This window comes from Mesoplodon mirus (assembly GCF_964341445.2).
Source record: "Mesoplodon mirus genome assembly, chromosome: 5".
Lineage (NCBI taxonomy): Eukaryota > Metazoa > Chordata > Mammalia > Artiodactyla > Ziphiidae > Mesoplodon > Mesoplodon mirus.
The window spans coordinates 13,961,627-13,981,704 of record NC_138980.1 but is presented as its reverse complement, the minus strand read 5'-3'; the positions used below and the strand labels follow the sequence as shown (position 1 = coordinate 13,981,704).

General features: G+C 38.8%; 2 protein-coding genes across 2 annotated transcripts in view; one reads left to right on the top strand and one right to left on the bottom strand.

Moving 5' to 3' along the window:
• The window catches only part of LCP2 (lymphocyte cytosolic protein 2), a 44,755-nt gene extending 38,547 nt beyond the window's left edge, over nucleotides 1–6,208 (top strand). The window contains exons 17-20 of the mRNA XM_082620230.1: nucleotides 1,525–1,619; nucleotides 2,229–2,306; nucleotides 3,849–4,004; nucleotides 5,478–6,208. Of these exons, the coding sequence (XP_082476356.1) occupies nucleotides 1,525–1,619; nucleotides 2,229–2,306; nucleotides 3,849–4,004; nucleotides 5,478–5,600 (452 nt within the window). The 3' untranslated portion in view covers nucleotides 5,601–6,208. The remainder of the gene's footprint in view (nucleotides 1–1,524; nucleotides 1,620–2,228; nucleotides 2,307–3,848; nucleotides 4,005–5,477) is intronic.
• A 2,241-nt stretch (nucleotides 6,209–8,449) lies between these two features.
• LOC309804565 (uncharacterized protein C5orf58) lies at nucleotides 8,450–13,304 on the bottom strand (the record flags this gene model as incomplete). Its single annotated transcript, XM_082621985.1, has 3 exons — nucleotides 13,230–13,304; nucleotides 12,357–12,450; nucleotides 8,450–8,601 (listed from the first exon to the last, which is right to left on the bottom strand). Exons 2-3 carry the CDS (start codon nucleotides 12,448–12,450, stop codon nucleotides 8,450–8,452), a joined length of 246 nt encoding a protein of 81 aa, XP_082478111.1. The 5' UTR covers nucleotides 13,230–13,304.
• Nucleotides 13,305–20,078: the final 6,774 nt, after the last annotated feature.

Here is a 20,078-nt window from a genome sequence, read left to right as displayed (position 1 = left end):
CAATGAAAAGTAGTAAATTGTCTGTCATGAATAATGACTTAGTAGTGCTAGCCTGCAGATGCAGAAGCAGAAAGAGAATAATTCCTCAACTCTAAAACAGCCATGCACTATAAGCCTTGATTATATTACTTTCCCATGTAGCTAGATTTCATTCATTCAACAAACATTATAAAAGTGCCTGCCGTGTTGGACTGCAAAGGTGGGCATGGGGAAGGTCTGTTCAGGTACTTGGAGCCTTAAGAAGGAAGATCAGCAGCTCAGGCTAGCCTGATCTGCTTATTTAGAAACAGGGAACATCATCTCAAGTAATCCAGGTGACATGGCTGGGAAGACTCTGGCTCTTCCCAAGTAACTCTCCTCTCTCAGTGGCCCAGGGGCAGGCAGTTTGCCCCTTGTGGTGTATTGTAGATGGAGTAACAGCCCTGGTGCAGAACCACCTGGAGTGCTTGTTAAATGCATATTCCTGAGCCTGGGTGATACTGGGTCCCCCTGGAATTCTCATTTATGCACAGTAAAGTTCAAGTCTTGGCACTGCCACTAAGAGCACATGCTTTATTTAGGCTCTCTGAGCCTTTGTTTCCTGATATTCAAAAAAGAAGATAATACCCACCTTGCGGGGTTGCTGTGAGAATGAAAGGTAGCATACATGGGTGCCTTACTCAGGGCCTGGACGGAGTAGTGCTGAATAAATGTCTGTTGAATGAACAAATGAATGATGCATGAATTATTAAGAGAACATTCAACTCACAGAATCTCCCAGCCTTTAACAGCTGTTCTGGCACACAGGAGACAGCCTTGGCAATTATAAATCAACAAAATCAAACCTTTCCTGAAACACATTCTCTTGGAAAGTTTCAGGGAACTGGCAACAAGAAAAAAAGGTGTTAGAGAAGGCGAAGCACAAGTGCCGGGTAATTTATAGAACCCAATACAGACTTCCTGGTTGATCAGATAGTTGGCAGGGCTTTCTATGGAAGTTGAACTCTGTAGAAAATTTGGTAAAGAACAGCAGGTAGTAAACTCTGGTTCTAAAAGCTAAAAATATTCTTAAGGTAACTTCACCTCATCTTGGGTAACTTAAATTTCTTTTTGTGAAAACAATGAGAACATAATTATTTTATCACCACATTGTCATCACATGGGTGGTATATATGTAACGTGCACAATGAAGCAATCACTCAAATGTGTGGTAGTGTCTCAAAATTTCACTGGCCTGGCTACAGGATAGGGCCTGAACAGCCCTTGTGGTTTCGAACAACTGGCTTTTTTTTTTTTTTTTTTTGGCTGTGTGGCATGCAGGATCCCGACCAGGGATCGAACCCGTGCCCCCTGCATTGGGGGCACGGAGTCGAGTCTTAACCACTGGACTGCCAGGGAAGTCCCGAAAATTATATTTGAAGCTGTGGTGTCTTGAAATGTTAACTGCTGGGAATAAGTGCAAGGGCATTTTGGGGGGGAAATGTGTTATGACAAGTGAAAAATTGCTTAAAGTAAATGAACTTTCAAAATGCTCTACTTTTGAAGGCCCTACCAACAGGCCACCTCCCAGAGGTGAAGGCAGGAGCTTTCCCTCGCCAGCTCCAAACAAACCTCAGCTACCATCCCGTTCAGAAGAAGAGGTAATATAAAGCATATGTTTGTATTTTATTTCTACTCCAGTAAACGAATCATCAGAAACTCCCAATGAATACTCTCTTGTTCTTTTATCTTCTGTTAGTCTTAATTTTTTTAGTGAAAAAAATCAAGAGGAGGACTCAGATGAAAAATAATATGTTCTTTTTTCCTTGGTGTTCCTCTTCCAATGGCAAATGTGTGTTTTGCATTAAACAATGAGAAAAATAATGCTGTTTTTCATCTGTTTCTTGGTTTGTGACATTGCATAAGTCACTTAACTGCTCGTTAACCTAGTTTTTTTCATTAAATATATCATTATACTACATTGAAGAAATTATTACATCTATATCGTTCCTGATTAGAGGCTTAATTATATATGAAACGCTTATTCATTGCTACCTTTGTAACTAGTGTCCTGGAAAACAGCAGTTCACACAAAATATCTTCTATTTATTCCCACCTGAATGATTCTATATTCAAATTAAGAAAATAAATGCTTCAAACTTCATGGAACTGAGGTGGTGATTTATGGTAATGATTACTTGGAGGCTTTTCTTTTCACTTACATATGTAACTGCAAAATTTATACCATTTTTAAAAATTTACATTTTCAGAATTCATTAAATGAAGACTGGTACGTTTCTTATATTACCCGATTAGAGGCAGAAGCGGCTCTTAGAAAGATAAACCAGGTACTGTGCTAAAGTTTATTTTTTAAGTAGTTATAAATATTAATGGAAGAAAAGAAATGGAACTGACTTTTACTGAGTATCAATTGTGGGCTAGGAATTCTGCTGGGTGCCATTCATGCTGTTATACCAAGGGGGCCAATTAGTGCCAGCTTTCCACCTACCAGTGTCCTACCAGACTCTTAGGACCCTGGGGAAAAAAAAATCTAAATTAAGGTGGTCATTTGGCTGGCAGAATCTTAGGAGATTTTCTTAAGTAAAATGGTTCATCTTTTCACAGGAATCACACAGCATCAAAAGGAGACTCTCTTTCCCCCAAATTTCCAATGTCTTATCGGTTCCATCTTCCTCTTGATACACAGTTGCCATCCACATCAATGTGAAGGGACCCCGTATTGAGAGAGACAACAGCGATTTTTTGTCCTTTCTGCTAGAAATTTCTAGCTGTCATTTAATATGAAAGGTCTTAAACCAGATTTCCTGTCTTCCAGTGCTGAACATTAACCTTAAATCTATATATCAGAGACAGGAAAGCAAAGATCCTTCATCTTTCTTTCACATCTCGAGACTGCAAGAGTAGTTCTCAAGCTTGGCTGCACATTTAAATCACCTGGGAAGCCTTAAAAAATTCTGATTCTGGTCTCACTTGGAGAGATTCTGATTCAATTAGTCAGGGGTGCTGTGTGGGCTCTGGGAGTCTTCAGAACTTGAAATTCTAAAGTGAAGCCAGGGCTATGAATCGCTGGTCCACACGTATATTTGTTCAACAGAGATGTTCCAACTAGAAGTTACTCAATCAACCTGGAATAAAAAAAACAAAGGAAAGCCATAATTGCAGATTGGTGGCTATTTAGAACCATCCTGATTCAATACACAGAGGAGGGAGTAATTTAAATGAGTCCTTCCTAATTCATTTTATTTTAATATTAGATCTTTATAGTATTAATATTATGTAGCTTATTTATGGAATGAAATTTTAAAGTACAGGACAAATCACAATACTATTTTGGTAAATATCAGAAAAAAAAGGGAGATAAGAACACAGATGGTCCACACTGGATTTTGTTCAGGTGCTTGATGATGAAACACTGTACCTGGATACCATGAGGTTTTAAAATGGGTAAATTTCTTAGGAATTTGGGTGTTTTCTGACTTTGACTGTGGAAAGAAAGAGTTAGGGAAATAGCTCTCAGCAGTAGGAAGATATATCTTTACTTAACCAATAAAGTCCTTATTTTGCTGGCCCTTTATCCACTCAACCATCTATCATTTGTTATTACTGAAAAAGAGATTCCTTTTTCATCAAGAGACTTCAAAGAGGTCTCTTTGAAATTTGGAAATTGCTCTAACATAATCTCTGCTGCCTCTTTCTTGACAACCAAGAAATCCATGCCACATGGGACTGCAGTTGTTTGGGGAACTAAATGTTCACTGAATTGCCAACTGGTAGGTTCCCAGATCCCTAGAGGCTTGTCTACTGCTCTCACAGGCAACAGGAGTATTGACTTTTGCTGCTCCCATAATAACAAGAATCTATCCTTTTAGGATGGCACTTTCCTGGTTAGAGACAGCTCTAGAAAAACAATAACCAATCCATACGTCCTCATGGTGTTGTACAAAGATAAAGTTTACAACATCCAGATCCGTTATCAGGAGGAAAGCCAAGTTTACTTGTTGGGAACTGGACTCCGAGGGAAAGAGGTAAGGACTTCTAGTTGTAAAATTTCCCCCAATTCTCTATTTATGCCTCTCTGCATACCTACCTACATGGAACCTTGCTGTAGCATTCTTTTGGGGTCCATACTGCCTGGCAACTTTAGAGTTAAGTCACATTAGTGAAGCCCTTCATTTACTGGAAGGAAATAAAATGGTAACAGTATCTACCTCTGCTACTTATATCTTTTATTCCAAATAGTCTAAAGTCACATGTGTAACTTAAAAAATATATGTTAGCATTTAAATTTTTAAAAATCCGGTTAGATGGTGCCAAAGGCAAGTCCCTTCTGTGACACAGAGGTGAATTAAGTCACCTCTATAACATAATTTTAACGTAAGATTACAGTGTATTTATAGGTCTGTATCTTAAATGGATATCTGGAAAAATGACTTGGGTCATTGCTTACTAAAAATGGAAGTAAGGCCAATGAAGGTGGCCAGATTGCCAAAGACCTTTTCCTCTATTTTTCCAAGGTTTATGCTAGTCGCTTTAATGCCCCAAACATGTTCTTTAAGTTCAAATTTCCAGGAGGAGGATCAGCTGAATCAAACATTTCCAGAATGAGAAACAACTTACCCATAACTTCCACTTCACTCCAAATATTTTTAAGTTATGGTAATGTAAACCAGTAGAAAAAAAAACCCACATGATTTTGGTCACGTTTGAATCACTGGTTCAGCATGGGTAGAGCTGCATAGGTCCTACAGAAGCAGAGATGTCTGCCCTCCAGGACTTCTACTGGTCTAGTGTGGAAACACACAAATACAAACCACTCATTGCAGTTGCCCTGGAGGGAGGCACCTAGCAGAGTAGTCTTGGAGGAAGTGCATAACTCTGTCTGGGGTACCAAATGACCTCTGACCCATATCTAGATGGATGGATGGGGGTTTCCCAGTCTGACCATCAGGGATAGGGTGATCCAGGTAATGAATGCAAAGACTTGCTACAGAGCAAGTGAGTGTGGAGGTGGCAGTGGGGACACGGCGGAGATCATGAAGGAACTATTATGCATCTTCAGACACCGGCAATGCCGTCTGACCTCCTGATTCCTTATACCTCCTAGCATTGCTCGTGATTTAGAGTAAAGTAGGGCTACAAAAACCAAAACCGAACCACACAGATAGAACGATCCTAAGGTAAGGCTATCATAATTAGACTCTCCCTCTCTCCCTCTCTCTATCTCTATAATATATATAATTCCCTATGAGGTTAAAAATATATATACCTAAATACATATTTGTCTTTTGTCCAAGGTTTGCTGGATATTGGTGAGGAATTATTTTTTTCAAAGTTCTATAGCAGAAATCATTACAATATTTGCCAAATTTTACACGTTTTTTTCCCATAATCCTCATACTTCAAGAGGTAGGATATTATGCAGATAAAAAAAAAACTGAGAGTGAAATTCACACTACCTATTCCAATGTTGATTTATCTCCCTATTTTGAATCTTTCAGGACTTTCTGTCTGTGTCAGATATTATCGACTACTTCAGGAAAATGCCACTTCTGCTCATTGATGGGAAGAACCGAGGTTCCAGATACCAGTGCACATTAACGTATTCTGCAGGTTATCCCTAGCAAGTTAGCCAAGCAAATGAACCTTCCTCCTGCCTCTGTCCCAGCCTGGGAAGATCAATCAATCTTGGTAAACCGTCAAACACTCAGGACTGATTTGAACCCCTCAACATGAACACAAGGGTTTTGTTCTTTCCCTTAAGAAAGTGTTTGAAATGAAGACTGTCAAAGATCCCATAATTTATTTATTCCTCTTCAGTATGTGCAAAGTGCATGAGTAATAATGTTCACACCTAAAGTCTAGTAGTGAACTGTAATAATTCATTTTAAAAAGATGTGTATTTGAACACCCATTTCCAAGTACAGTAGTTTACATACCTACAGAAATAATTTGGGGTAAGTTTCAAAATGCTGAAATGGTAATAGCTTTTGATAACACGTAAAACTGATTTTTTAAATAGCCAATCCTTTACCATTCAAAGCAATCACCAGTTTTATATGTATAATTTGAAAATTTAATTTCTCAAGAGCAATAATTTAAGAGGCTTCAAAAGTGTTTCATACTTATTTGGTGCTTTTGCTGGGGGGATTTTTGTATACTTTTTTAATGAAAAAGATAAATGCAGTTGGGATAACTTCTTGGAATTAAAATTAATTTGCCTTTTGCTTCACTTTTTGGTTCCTAAAACAACTTTATTGACTTTATTTCATTCACACTATTATTTTTCTGTTTTAAAGCAAACTGAAGCAACAAATACCAAAAGAAAACATTTTAAATTTAGAGATGAGGCTTTGGTGTCATGTACACCCAGATTTAATTTCATCACAACTGACACCCACACCCTACCTCCTCCACCCCTACCCAACTCCAAAAGCATCATCAAGTGATGTAGATTTTTATCAAAGTCTTCCCGGGAAGATGAAAAAGCCATGTATAGATACATGGAAAAATTTGATCAGACTTTCCAATTAGATACCATTTTTCTATTTTTATCCCCCTGACAACTGTCATAAAGCCCTCTCTTCACCCTTCCCCAAAAGGCTTTATAAATTCTTTAAAGCAATTCACTTCTTTCCTTCAACCTACATATCTCATTTAACAAAAAGTAGTAGGCATTTCACAAAATGAAAACCTCGCATTTAGTTAAGTTCTCCCCTTTGAGGCCTTGGTTGTTATTCCACAACTTTTTAAAAAATTTATTTATTTATTTATTTTTGGCTGCATTGGGTCTTCGTTGCTGCGTGCCACCTTCCTCTAGTTGAGGTGAGCGGGGGCTTCTCTTCGTTGCGGTGCGCGGGCTTCTCATTGCGGTGGCTTCTCTTGTTGTGAAGCATGGGCTCTAGGCACACGGGCTTCAGTAGCTGTGTCACGCAGGCTTCAGTAGTTGTGGCGTGAATGCTTTAGAGCACAGGCTCAGTAGTTGTGGCACACGGGCTTAGTTGCTCCGCGGCATGTGGGATCTTCCCGGACCAGGGCTTGAACCCATGTCCCCTGCATTGGCAGGATTCTTAACCACTGCGCCACCAGGGAAGTCCCCACAACTTTTACTAACAAAAATTTTTGGCTTCTCTGTTTAATCTGCGAGTTTTCTGAGTCACAAAGAATATCTTGCATCTTGAGCTAACAGAAAGACCACTGGCACGATTTGCTAAGATAATGAGCATGTGGAGACTTCTAATCAATGCTGATAAAAAGGATGCTTCACAAAACTTCATCCTTAGAAACTGGAAATTCTCAAATTAGGGTCCAGAACTCAGGAATTCTAAAGCTGAAAATCGTGTAGTCATTTACCTGTTTATTCAACAGGCTATTCAACAAGCGATGTCATGCCTATTCTGTGCACTGAGCTAGGTGCTGCGTAATGAGGATAGAAAACACTGCAAGCTCTGCTGACCTTGTGTCTCGCTTCATGGTATTCTGTACTTTATGTTCAAAAACATCTAAAATGAAGGACATGGTAGATTTCAAAGCAACTATATAGTAGTGAATTATGTTTACAAGGTAAACGCTTATTAAGTTTTCGTTGGTGGAAAGGGACAGAAATTAGGAAGTTTTAGAATAAAGGTATCCTAAAACTAAAACCCATTCCACTTCAGTGACTGAAATGAGTGGTATCTGATGCTTTTATGACTAGCATTCTTTCTCCCCTTCTTCAGGCCATGGCAACTCTGTTCTTTTCGTGGGGTCTCTCCTTTGCTACAGACCCTGGCATATGATACCAGCCTCACCAAACACAGTTGCTCAGGACCCATCTTAATCAAAGCTGGGCCAATCAGGATCTTTCTCTGGAATGTTAAACACTGAGACAGAGAAGATCTCTTTTCTCTGGGATCCCCAAAAGATAATGCTGTACACCTGGAGTTGTCTACCCTACCTCTACCCCCTTCTACCTGGCATATGGAGGAATTCAGCTTTTAATAGGAGAGGATGAAGCCAATGTACAGAAACAGAACCAGGATACAGACATCTGATGAATTAGTGGAGGCCCTGAAATCTATCCCAACCATGGACTTTCAAGTCACATGACCCAATAAATGCTTCAGCTAGCTTGAGTTGCTTTTGGCACTTGCTACCAGGAGAGATCTGATTAATATAAACTCATACCGTACATTTATAATTTAGTGACTCTCTTTCAACCTAAGCCAAATTCAAGCATAGGGTAAAGGATAAGCAGTGCCTCATGGCCAATTTCCTATGTCATACTCTTGGCATTAATGAAATAAATTAGTCATTCCTTGAAACATTAAAACAAGAAAATAACAGCCTTCAAGAGTATGAAATGATTCTTTACAACTCAACATATTTTTAGTTTGTTTTTTATTATATTAAATATATTAGTAAACTCAATTCTCCTAGGTATGTGTTAATTCAACAATAAAAAGTTATAAATTCACAACAAATACATAAAAAATCAGATTAAAAAACTGTTAGAAGCAAGACATACATCTGACATTTTAGACTCTTCAAAGAGGGGGTTGTTTCTTTCTGTTTCCTTTAAATCATCCGTCTTCATAGGATGACCAAAACATAGGGTAAGGTCACAAAGCAGTAACTGGGAGAGCTCTGTGTAAAACAAAATAATAGAAGACATTATATCGTAGCACATATGTCATAGGCAACTATTATTACTTTAAGGAGCTATTTCCTAATTCTTAATTTAGCTTTCTTTTAAGTGATTATTGCTCAAACCACAATTTAGATGTGCCCAATTTTGACTTAGAGTCAAATTTATATACTACAAAATAAGCGTGATATAGAAACTTACTAGAAGGGCTCTTTAGCTCAAATTGTCAGTTATCTTACTAAATTGCAATTTGATTTATGCAAATTTATGTATTTTTAAAATTACTATTTTTATCTGTTATACACGCACATAGTATAAAGAATCAAATAAAGCATGTTGCAAAAAATAGCAGTTCCTATTCTCCTAGAGGCAACCACTTTTAACTTTTTTGGAGCCCATTTTGTTTTTGTTGCTTTTGTGGTTCTCTTCTGTGTTTTTTTGTTTGTTTGTTTTGGGAGGGGTGGCATTTAACCTCCATATCTCTAAATGGCATGCATATTTTTTTTCAATTTTAGGTATTATCTATTTGCTTCTGATCACAGAAGATTAAGATATAGCTCTTTTCACTTATACCCATTCCCCCACGGTACTTGAGGACAATTTTTCTTAGCTCAATATTTAATGTTTAAATTTTTCTTGATTATATAATCTTTACAGCTGAGTCCTACATGCTGTTTCCCTTCCTGCAAGCTACCACCCAACCACAGTTAATAATTGTTTCCTTTATTCATTGCTTAATTATCATGGATATATCCCAAATTTCTGCAGTTGGGTAAATCTCCTCTCAGTATAGTCAAGTGCCTTGACTATTCTATTGTTGAAAGCCTCTCCTCTCCTAGAGCTGTCTGATCAGCTCTAGTCTGGACTGACAGCTCTCTAGGACTGCTGTACAGCTCACATCTTGGGAACTCCCTTCACCATTATCCTAGGGTCTCCTTTCACCCCTCCCTTATGTGGAATATCTTTTTTCCAGAATCTCAGGTCTCTCTTTCTTTGGTTTACTCCTTTGTTTGGTGGAATGCAACCTAGGTAACTTCCTGAGGTGGGGAAATTTATGTCTGAAAATTTCTCTCTCTACACCAATGCTTAATACATTGACTGGCTATAGAAATCTAGGTTGGACATCATGTTTCTTCAGATTTCCAAAGGCATTGCTGCATTTTCTTTTAGCTTCCAGTGTTTCTATGGAGAATTTTCATACAATTCTAATTCTTAATCATTGTTTCTCTTTAGAAGATTTAAGAATCTTTTTTTCTTCCAGTGTTCTGAAATTTTGTAGTATTGTTTTCTAGTATGGGTCTATTTTCAATCTACTGTGATGGGGTCTTTCATTGTAAAAAGTCATATCCTTCAGCTCTGGAAAATTTTCTCAGATTATTTCTTTGATGACTTCTTCCCCAGCCATTGTCTATGTTCTTTCTTTCTAGAACTCCTATTTATTGGATGTTGGACTTCCTTGTCTGTGTTTTTGCTCCACACTCGAATTTTCTTCATTTTATCTTTAAACCCTTCTCCAGAGTTTATTTCTATGTCACACTTTTAACTTTGTTCTCTAAATATTTTTTATAGTATCCTGTTCCTTTTTCAGGAACATAGCATCTTCTCTTACTTCTCTGTGGATATTAATGATAGTTTCTTGGAGTTTAATCTGTTTCTTCCCCATTGATTGAATCTATTTATTGGTTTTGTCTCTGCTTTTCACATTAGATGCTTTCCTCAAATATCTGTTTTCCATACTTGTCTGCTCATATTTAAGACTATGGTACTAAAAAGACAATTGGAAGTTCTTTGCCCATGGTGGTCTATATTGTGGGGTGATCTGGTTGGGTATTTTGTTGGAGGAACCTCTGCTATCAGTATCTTTAGGTCTTTTCTCTTAGGCTGGTCAGATTCCTGAAAGAAAAATCTGCTTGAGGGTATAAATCTGGCTGCCAATGTCTTGTAGCCAAGTGGGTTTCCCCGCTGTGGGTCTTGTAACTCAATATGTAAACTTTGTCTTAAGACCCTTGTTTTTAGTACTACTCTTTCCCTCAACTTGTAGGACTTTAAATTTAAATCTCAGGTCTATCAGTGACTAGTTGGGTAACTCTGGGAAAGTTAGTTAACCTCTCTATATCTGTTTCTGTATCTGTAAATGCCAATGGTATTATTTCCTACCTCATAACGTTGTTATGACGATTGAGCCCATTTATGTAGAGCTCTTGGAAGAGTATCTGGATTATGGTAAATGCTATAAGCGTTAGCTATTGATATTATTACTTTTGGGAGAAAGTGGGGGTAACAGTGTTCGTTTAATCTTCCCTGTTTACCAGAAGTCTACCTTCCTAGTCTAGCTCTACAAGTCTTGTATCTTCACTGCCTGCCCTACCCCACAACTTTTCAGAAACACATTGATCATAATTATTTTATTTTACTTCATGAAAGAATAATCCCCAAACCAGAACAGTTAGATAATAAAGTTTGAGAAGAATCTAAAGCTTCTCTAATTGTTTTACATGAGTGCAAGCATCCGGAACCAATTATTCATTTAATCAGTGTTTTTCAAGAGCCTATTATATGAAGGCACTGTGTTAAGTGCTAGGAATACCCTTAAGGAGTTTACAGATGAGCAGGGATAGGAAAAGTAAGTAGACATGCAATTACAATACAGTGTGATAGGTAATATGAAAAGGTAGAAGAGGGCTTTCCTGGTGACGCAGTGGTTGGGAGTCCGTCTGCCAATGCAGGGGACGCGGGTTAGTGCCCCGGTCCGGGAAGATCCCACATGCCGCTGAGTGGCTGGGCCCGTGAGCCATGGCCGCTGAGCCTGCGCGTCTGGAGCCTGTGCTCCGCAACGGGAGAGGCCACAACAGTGAGAGGCCTGCGTACCGCAAAAAAAAAAAAAAAAAAAAGAGAGATACAGGCAGAGACAGTGTCTGTATACGGTCATGTCTGCAGGTAATGACCATGAGAAGTGACAAACAGAGTGAACATAACAGAACAGAAATATGGAAAGAACCTAGTACCTGATGAAGTCTTTAAAACTCTGAGTTAGCTTTAGGGCTGCCAAACCTTGGATCTTCTTATTATCTTCCATATTGTATAAGCCATGTTAAATTGGTATTTTGTTACTTGTAGGAAGGTCTCATAACTGACACAGAGACTGTCTTCAAATACCAAAGGTTTTCATAAGAATAACCACTACACAGTCAGTGGTTTCAATGGTTAGAAATAGGACCAATGGATGAAAGAAATAGGGAAAAAGATTTCAGCTAGTCCATGAAGAAGAACTGTCTAAGATGGAATAGATTGACTGGTGATATAGAGAGTTTCCCAACATAGGAAATGTTTGGTCAAGAATAGGTGAAATATTCAATCACGGAAATTTTACATGCCTGGGATAAAATTACAGAATATGTCTCTAAGCTGAGTGACTAAACATCATAACCTATAAGATCTAATCCTACTAGAACCATTAATTCACACAATCAAGCAAACTTACAAGTTTTGACTTGGAGGGAACTTTAGGGGCTTAGTAATGATTAATGGATTCAGGGATGAAAATTCAAGTCTGCTAACCTCCAGGTCAATGCTCAAACATAATGCATCTTCAGAGATCTAGTTCATATTACAGTGTAAGCATTTCTTAAGAAATAGAAAAATCCTAATTAGTACGCAAAATTCAGTTTCACCCCAGCAGAAGCACAAATTGACTCTACTATTTATTTTATAACAATGACATGCAAACATTTTAATTCGGTGATTCCATACTTACCTTTCATTTTCTTCAACTCCAAAGAAATTGTGTTAATATTTTTAATTATGGCTTCCACATTTAGCTTATGGTTGGTAACATTATTGTCAGACATCTGATTTTAAAAGAGAAACAAAAACAATGTATAAATCAGGAGTATTTGTGTATACTTTAAAAATACTTAAATTTTCAACATTTCTGAAAGGAAAAATCTGTTATTTCAGAACTAAAATATTTGTGAAATTATAGTCTCTTTAGAGAGACTATAATGGCTAGAATTCCAACATATGAAGGAATCAACTTAATATTTTTCCAACTGAAAACACCTGTAACTGGAATTCTTAGGATGAGGTGTCTTCTTTAATCAAACCATATCCACAAGATGGGGCCCTTACAATGGAAATGCAGATGTCCCCGTTTCAGAAAGCCTCAGCACTTATAAACTACCTTACAATTTAGCAATCTCATATAAGATCTTCTCTAATTTTATGTAAGTCAGCATCTTTTTCTAACTTATGCTTGAATGACAGGGTCCATACATGGTTTCTTTAAGTACATAGTAAAGCTTAAAATAAGATTTGATTATAAGTCCTTGACTACAAAGATGGCAACATGGCCACTTCTATTTTAGCTTTGGGATTTAGGGCAACACACATTTTAATTTAGCTGAAATGTGTAAATCAACGTGTTACTATGTTATATATAAAGTACATATATTTAGCCAATTGTGTCAGATATAAATATATAGAGGTGTTCTAGGTGATTCACTAGAAACTAACCTTAGCCATTCAAATATCTCAAAATAACTTGAATAAACCACAGTTAGTGCACACAGCTCCAGAAGGTGGGCAGTTACGTGTGAGGCTGCTGTCCAAAAATTGAAAACAAACTAACCTTGAAATCAATTCCTTGCCTCTGCCTTTTCCTGAGTCGGGGGAATTTATCCTATTTCACTCACTTCAGAGCCACTGTAAAGGAAATAAATTTTTTTCATCTCCAGACAATGAATAAACTACACTTTGCATCCACCTACAAGCCCCTAGGCAGTGAAAATGGAATGGCAGCTCTCTTACTTGGGTATGACAAAGCCAAAGACCCAGGCTTGAAGAGAAAGCAAAGATGATAAAAAAAAAAAAGGAGGTAGGGTGGGGATGGTACAATTAAAGAACCTTAAAGATAAGAAGGTAAAAATAAAATACAAGTAAAAACCAAGAGGTAAGTAGAAACGAAATGGATGGAGAAATGCCCAAGAAAGTTGACCCTCTCCACTCTGGGGTCAGGTTATCCAGGGCCCTCAGGTGCCCGTAGGTGGGGTGGGGTCAGAGGCCAGAGTGGCAAGGGGACCCTAGTCGACCAGAGCGAGGCCAGAGCTGGTCAAGCCTTCCCCAGGGAGCTCGGTCAGGATATCACTCAGAGAAAGGAGAAGCTGGTGAAACAGTGCTTCCCCAGGAGGTGGGAAGTGGAGACCAGGCTCGAGGGCCAAGGGAATAGGGGGTCGGACGCCACGATACCACAGACTGAAGGCAGGAATGCAGCTTAGGCACTAACACGGGGCCAGAGGCCAGGCCCTCCCCCTGAGGAGCGATTACTATCCCTTAAGTTTTCCTTCTAAAGGCCAAATCCTCCTCCTTGGCGTGACACGCGTGAGGAGCCCCAGGCCTTCGGCGGCCACAGGCTGGGGCCTGAAGATGGAGCCAGAGGCAACCTCGAAGTTTCTGCAGTCCTCAGGCTCCCAAACCTGATCAGGACAACGCAAAACGTGCTCAGCAGCCTTGACCACCGGCCCTCCCTGGAGCCGCCCAGACAACCGCTCCTTCTCGACCCAACAGATGACGATGCCTTTGAGGAAACCGGGCTCTTAGCCACGGGCTAAGAGACCTGGCGACCCGCCCCGCTTGGCGCCTGAAGATGGAACCTGAGGCAGCCTGGACATGTAAACGGTCTTCACCTCCAGCCCACACACCAAAACTGGATTAAGATTATTTAAAATCTGGTAACCCTGGGCAGCCCACAACACTAACCCTCTCGGTTCCCAGCGCGCCAGCCGTCACCGAAGTTCTGGCTGCTAAGTGGGGAGACCCGGCAGTGGAAGTGAGACCGGGCTTCCTGATTGGCCAGTTTCTCTGCCTGGTGCATCCTGGGAGTTGTAGTCCCTGGCTAGGCCCCTGCAGAGAAGGTTCTGGATGCCAAGCAGGATGTGACTAGCACTACTGCGTGGGCAGAGAGGGAGGGTTGAAAGGCATTTTGCGGCCTATGTGCCAGGCACCGGGCTAGGTGCTTTGCAGCCCTTGTTTGTGTTTAATTTTCACAGAATAGGATTGTGGTTAAGGTCAGACTCTGGACTGAAACTGCTTGGGCTTGAATTCTACTCCGTTGCTGCTTTAGCTGTAGATGTCCTCAGCTATTTTATGAGGGTAATAATAGCTGCTTTCTGTCTTCTTTTGAAGGTTAAGTGAGATAATGCATCACATTGGGCTTGGCAGATGATGTGCCCCATAAATGTTAGCTATTATCATTCCTATAAATCTGTACAGATGAGCTGAGAGGTGTACACTGGTCTCTTGCCAAGTAGAAAAGTTGGGATTCAAGCCATCTCTGCTGGATTCCAAGAGGAATCGCTGTCATGACACCCTCGGGAATTGCCTTAGACTTGATGAACTCCAGCATCAGGTTCTATACAAGTCTGCCTTCACTAAGTCTCCCTTATAACACTCATCAGCCTCTTCAACCAGTCCCTTCCCAACAACCTCCAACACATAATCTGTTTTTATTTTATATCCAATTACCTTCAGTTTAACACTAGAATTTGTTGTCTGATGCAGAGTTAGATAAATGAAGAGGGGCACAGAAGGACTGAGCTTCAGTCCTAAGGATAACTAGCTATGTGATCTTGGAAAAGAGTAACTTCTTTTCTCTGAATCTCATTTTACTCATCCATTTCCTTATGAGAGAGACGGGCCTGATCAGTGTTTTCTAAATTTCGCTCATTATTGGGCCACTGTTATGATTGGTTGCCCTTGCTGCGTACAACCTACATTATTACCTTAATGTTTTAAATTTACTTCCCTTTAACATTTAAATATACTTAAAATTTTTTATATCATTGATGTGAATGAAATAAAATTTAAGCAGAAGGGACTGGGAAAAATAAAGACAATGAAAATAAAACATTTTTAATCATTTAGATATTTCTTGCTTCTCAATGGCTGTGATCCTGAAGCCTGAAACTCTTTGTTAAAATGGGTTATTAAGTATTAGAGAAATGTTAAAGATAGTCTAGTACAAACTGAGACTTTCTTCTTGATGTAGTCAGAAGAATTGAAAGAGTTGGATGCGGAATAACTCTAACAGTGTGACTACACATTGTTTAATGCCTCTGTACCATATAAAACATCACATATCTTTAGTGAGATATGTCCCACACGTTGCTGAACATAGGATTAGCTGCTGTCCAATACACCATCCCTGTGTAAGATTTCTTCATGCTTGTGGAATCTAAAAAGAGAAAGCAAACAAATGTATAAAACAAAACAGAAAGAGACTCACAGAAACAGAGAACAAATTAGTGGTTACCAGTGGGGAAAGGGGAGGAGGGGTGGTGTAAGATAGGGGTAGGGGATTAAGAGATACAAACTACTATGCATAAAGTAAATAAGCAACAAGAATACAGCACAGAGAAATATAGCCATTACTTTGTAATAACTTAAGTTATTAATTAGAGTACAATCTATAACAAATCTGAATCACTACGTTGTACACCTGAAACTAATATAATATTGTAAATCAACTATATTTCCATTAAAAAAAAAGACTTCTTCATACTCAACAGACTTCAAAACTCACCTCAATCCTGGAAAGAGTCTTCCAGAATTAACCCTACCCAACTCTGCAATTTCCAACTAGTCTCTCTGCCAATGCTTCCTTCACTCACTATTTTAATTGTGGACACTTGATAGTGTCAGAGTCTTGCATTTTCTTATTTCTGATTTGTGTACTGAGCGTTTTTTGATCTATTTCTCCAAGTGCTGAGTAGGGGGGACAAAAAGAGGCACAGAAGTCCAGGGAATCAACATTCTTTCAGCATGCACTATATTATACATTATGTTAGAAGTGTTCATCTTCTGACAACTCTCTGAGGTAACTGTTATCACCCTAGTTGTATAGAAAGTGAAGCTTGAGCTCAGAGAGCTTAGTGCCTGCTCAGGGGCCACAAGAACCAGATTCAGTTCCAAGCACAGATCTTGTCTGTGAGACTCCAGAACCTTCTGTGCTTTTCAATTTACCAAGTTGTCTGCCAGTCCAGGACACCATCTCTTGAAACATGATGGAAACAAGTACACCATGGCTTTGAAATGATTTGAGATTCACAGATTATTAAATTTGAACACACACACACTAATATACAAAGGAGCATATAAATATGGAGTGACCAACATAGGGTGAGCAGCATTTATTCTCTGAATTAAGGATATCATAAACAAAACAAAAATAACTGCCACTACTGTTTTATATGAGCAGAGATAATTTAAAATCAAAAAGGAAGGAAGAAAGAAAAGGAAGGAAAACAGAAAAAGATGAAGATCATAATAATTTTGGAATAAAAGACTACCTTAACAAAAATCCTACTGGATGTGTCTCTGCCTCTCCTTCACTGATGCAGACTAGTGAAAACTTCACCTCAGATCTGCATGATTCTGGATGTGTGTTTGGAAACTCCCCATAGATAACAGCAGGAGAAAAGAAGGTGTTTAAGAGAAGTAGGGTGAAAAAGGTAGGTGGGCTGAGATAGCATTGAGGCTGAGAATTCTGAAAACCAAGTGACGATGGGGGCTGGGGCTGAGTAGGATGTGGTGTCTCTGGGGCCCCATTGTCCCCAAAACACTGAATCCATTCATCCGCAGGGTCCAGCAAGTGTTTGCAGGACCTGCTTCAGCTCAAATACCTGCGGAGAGTCTGTTCACAGGATTTTTGATTAAATCTAAAGACCTTCTACCCATCCACAGTTCTGATCACTTCTTATGAGTATGTTCAAACTACTGTACTTGGGAAAAATGAATTAATGAGCCTTTTAAAAAAAAGAATTAACTTTGTGCTTCTTCTAAATTAATGTTATAAGAGGGAAAAAGAGATCTGAAGTCAGAAAAAGATAGATTGTAATAATGTATTTTCCTCCATAAAAATGTCTTAGAACAATGATGACTACTTATTGTAGTGCTTTTCCTCCTCAAGTTACTATAGATTCTGTCTTTTTTTCCCTAAGAACATAAAACTTTAAAAGCATGATCTGCTACTTAAGGCTTGAGACTGTTATAGATGAGGCCCTAAAAAAATCTATTTTCCTACCAAATGTAAAATAGATAGCTAGTGGGAAGCAGCCACATAGCACAGGGAGATCAGCTCGGTGCTTTGTGACCACCTAGAGGGGTGGCATAAGGAGGGTGGGAGGGAGGGAGATGCAAGAGGGAGGAGATATGGGGATATATGTATATGTATAACTGATTCACTTTGTTATAAAGCAGAAACTAACACACCATTGTAAAGCAATTATACTCCTATAAAGATGTTAAAACAAATCTATCTTCCTTAATAAGTTTGCAAATACAACACTACAGAAACCCAAGACTGGTTGCTTTTGTTGATTCTAATGTTAATCAAATAAAGGAGATTAAAAAGCTGGTAAATTCTCCCATAAAGAAAAAAGCTGTTAGAGAACAACAAGGTGATTAAGCATTTTATGGAGCTGAGTGTCTCAGTTAGTTTTATTACAAATTCTTGACATAAAGTCTTCATTTCCAGGAAAACAAATTGAGTAAATTATCTCACATCTTCCCCTTGTTCTCAGAGTTCCCATTCCCATCCTCCCATAGCTCATTGTAAATTACAAGTGCTGGTCTCTGTGCCTAGGGCTGGCTTCCTGCTGGAGCATCAACTCCTTTTTGAATATTGCTTTGTACAACTCCTGTGTACACAGATTTGGGAGGTAATGAGCATATGCTTGGATCATTCCCTGAGGAGCATGACCAGTGTCCTCGCTCATTAGAACAGCCAATGGATTGGGAGATTGAGATTGACATATATACACTAATATTATAATATAGATAACTAATAAGAACCTGCTGTATAAAAAATAAATAAAATAAAATTCAAAAATTCAAAAAAAAAAAAAAGAAAAGAACAGCCAATGCTTTCGCCATAGCCAATCACATAAAGGAAGACAGCGCATGGCTTCTGCCTCTAGTCTGAAGTGGAAGTTGGATTAGCTGCCTTCTGTCTTCCATAGCAGCTGAGATTACATTGGACCGAGTCATTTTCTTTTTCTCTGAAAGAAACACTTCTGAACTTTAGAAGGAGGTTATTAACAGAAATCCACATGGATCACTGCATTAACTAAAATATTTTGATTTCTAATTAAGAAATTACTTTATGTACAAATCCTGCCATTTGTGACAGCAGGAATGGACCTTGAGGATATTATGCTAAGTGAACTGAGCGTAATTCGCCTTTCAGACAGAGAAAGATGAATACCGTATGTTATCCCTTATATGTGGAACCTAAAAACACTGACCTCACAGAAACAGAATGTAGAATGGTGGTTACCAGCGGCTGAGTGGTGGGGAAAATGGGAAAATCTGGTCAAGCGGTACAAATTTTAAGTCATAAGATGAATAAGTTCCAAGGATGTAATGTACAGCTTGGCGCTCTAGTTAACAAGACTGTATTGTATACTTGAAAGTTGCTAAGAGAGTAGAGCTTTACTATTCTCCCCATCACAGCAACAGCGTGGTAATTGTGTGAACTGAAGGGTGGGTGAACTAACCTTATTGCGGTAAACATTTCACAATATATCCATGTATCAAATCATCACACTGTACACTTTAAACTTAGGTTATATTTCAGTTACATCTCAATAAAGCTGGGCAAAAGATTAAGTTCTGCGCCAACGTTTCCCTCTGAAATAGGAAGCTACCCAAATAGAGTTGCCAATAAAATATGGGACATCCAGTTAAATCTGAATTGCAAGTAAGCGACAGATAATTTTGTTACTATAAATAGGTACTTACTATAAATATGTCCTGTTACTATAAATATTGTATGGCACATAATTATATTAAAAATTTGTTTATCTAAGGATCAGATTTAACTGGGAATTCTGTACTTTTATTTGCTCAATCTGGCAATCCTATGCCCAAAACACTTCAACCATGAAAAGAAAAACAAACAGTCTGAAGGCTTGTAGATTCAGTAGGTATGGAAGCCAAGAAAATATTGAGGTTTTCCAACTTGATGTCTAAAATAATAAAATGCAGACACTTACTGTGCCAGAATTTGGCTCCCTCCTTCCTTCAACATTCTTGTAACCCAAGAAAGAAGCTAGGTCTTTGAAAAAGCAGATGGACAAAAGCCGACAGTATTCAACATGGTGCTGTTTTTGACAGTTGCTTGCTATGCCTGTTTGCCTGAAAACTCTTTGCACTTGGCTTTTCAGAAAATGCCTTCATCCAGCAAGGCATATTCATGACACAAGTTGGGTTTATTTTCAGAGATCCATCAATCAGGGAAAATCTTCTCTGTCCCTAAATAAAATGTGTTTCTAATTCTATCATGTCAGCCCTCCATCTCCCAACAATACTTCCCATGTTTATTAAAGACATAGATCCTGATCAGGTGTTTCTCCCTCTGGGCATTGCCCCCCATGCCCACACCTCACTCTCATCAGCCAGCCATGCAATGAAAAATTTGTGC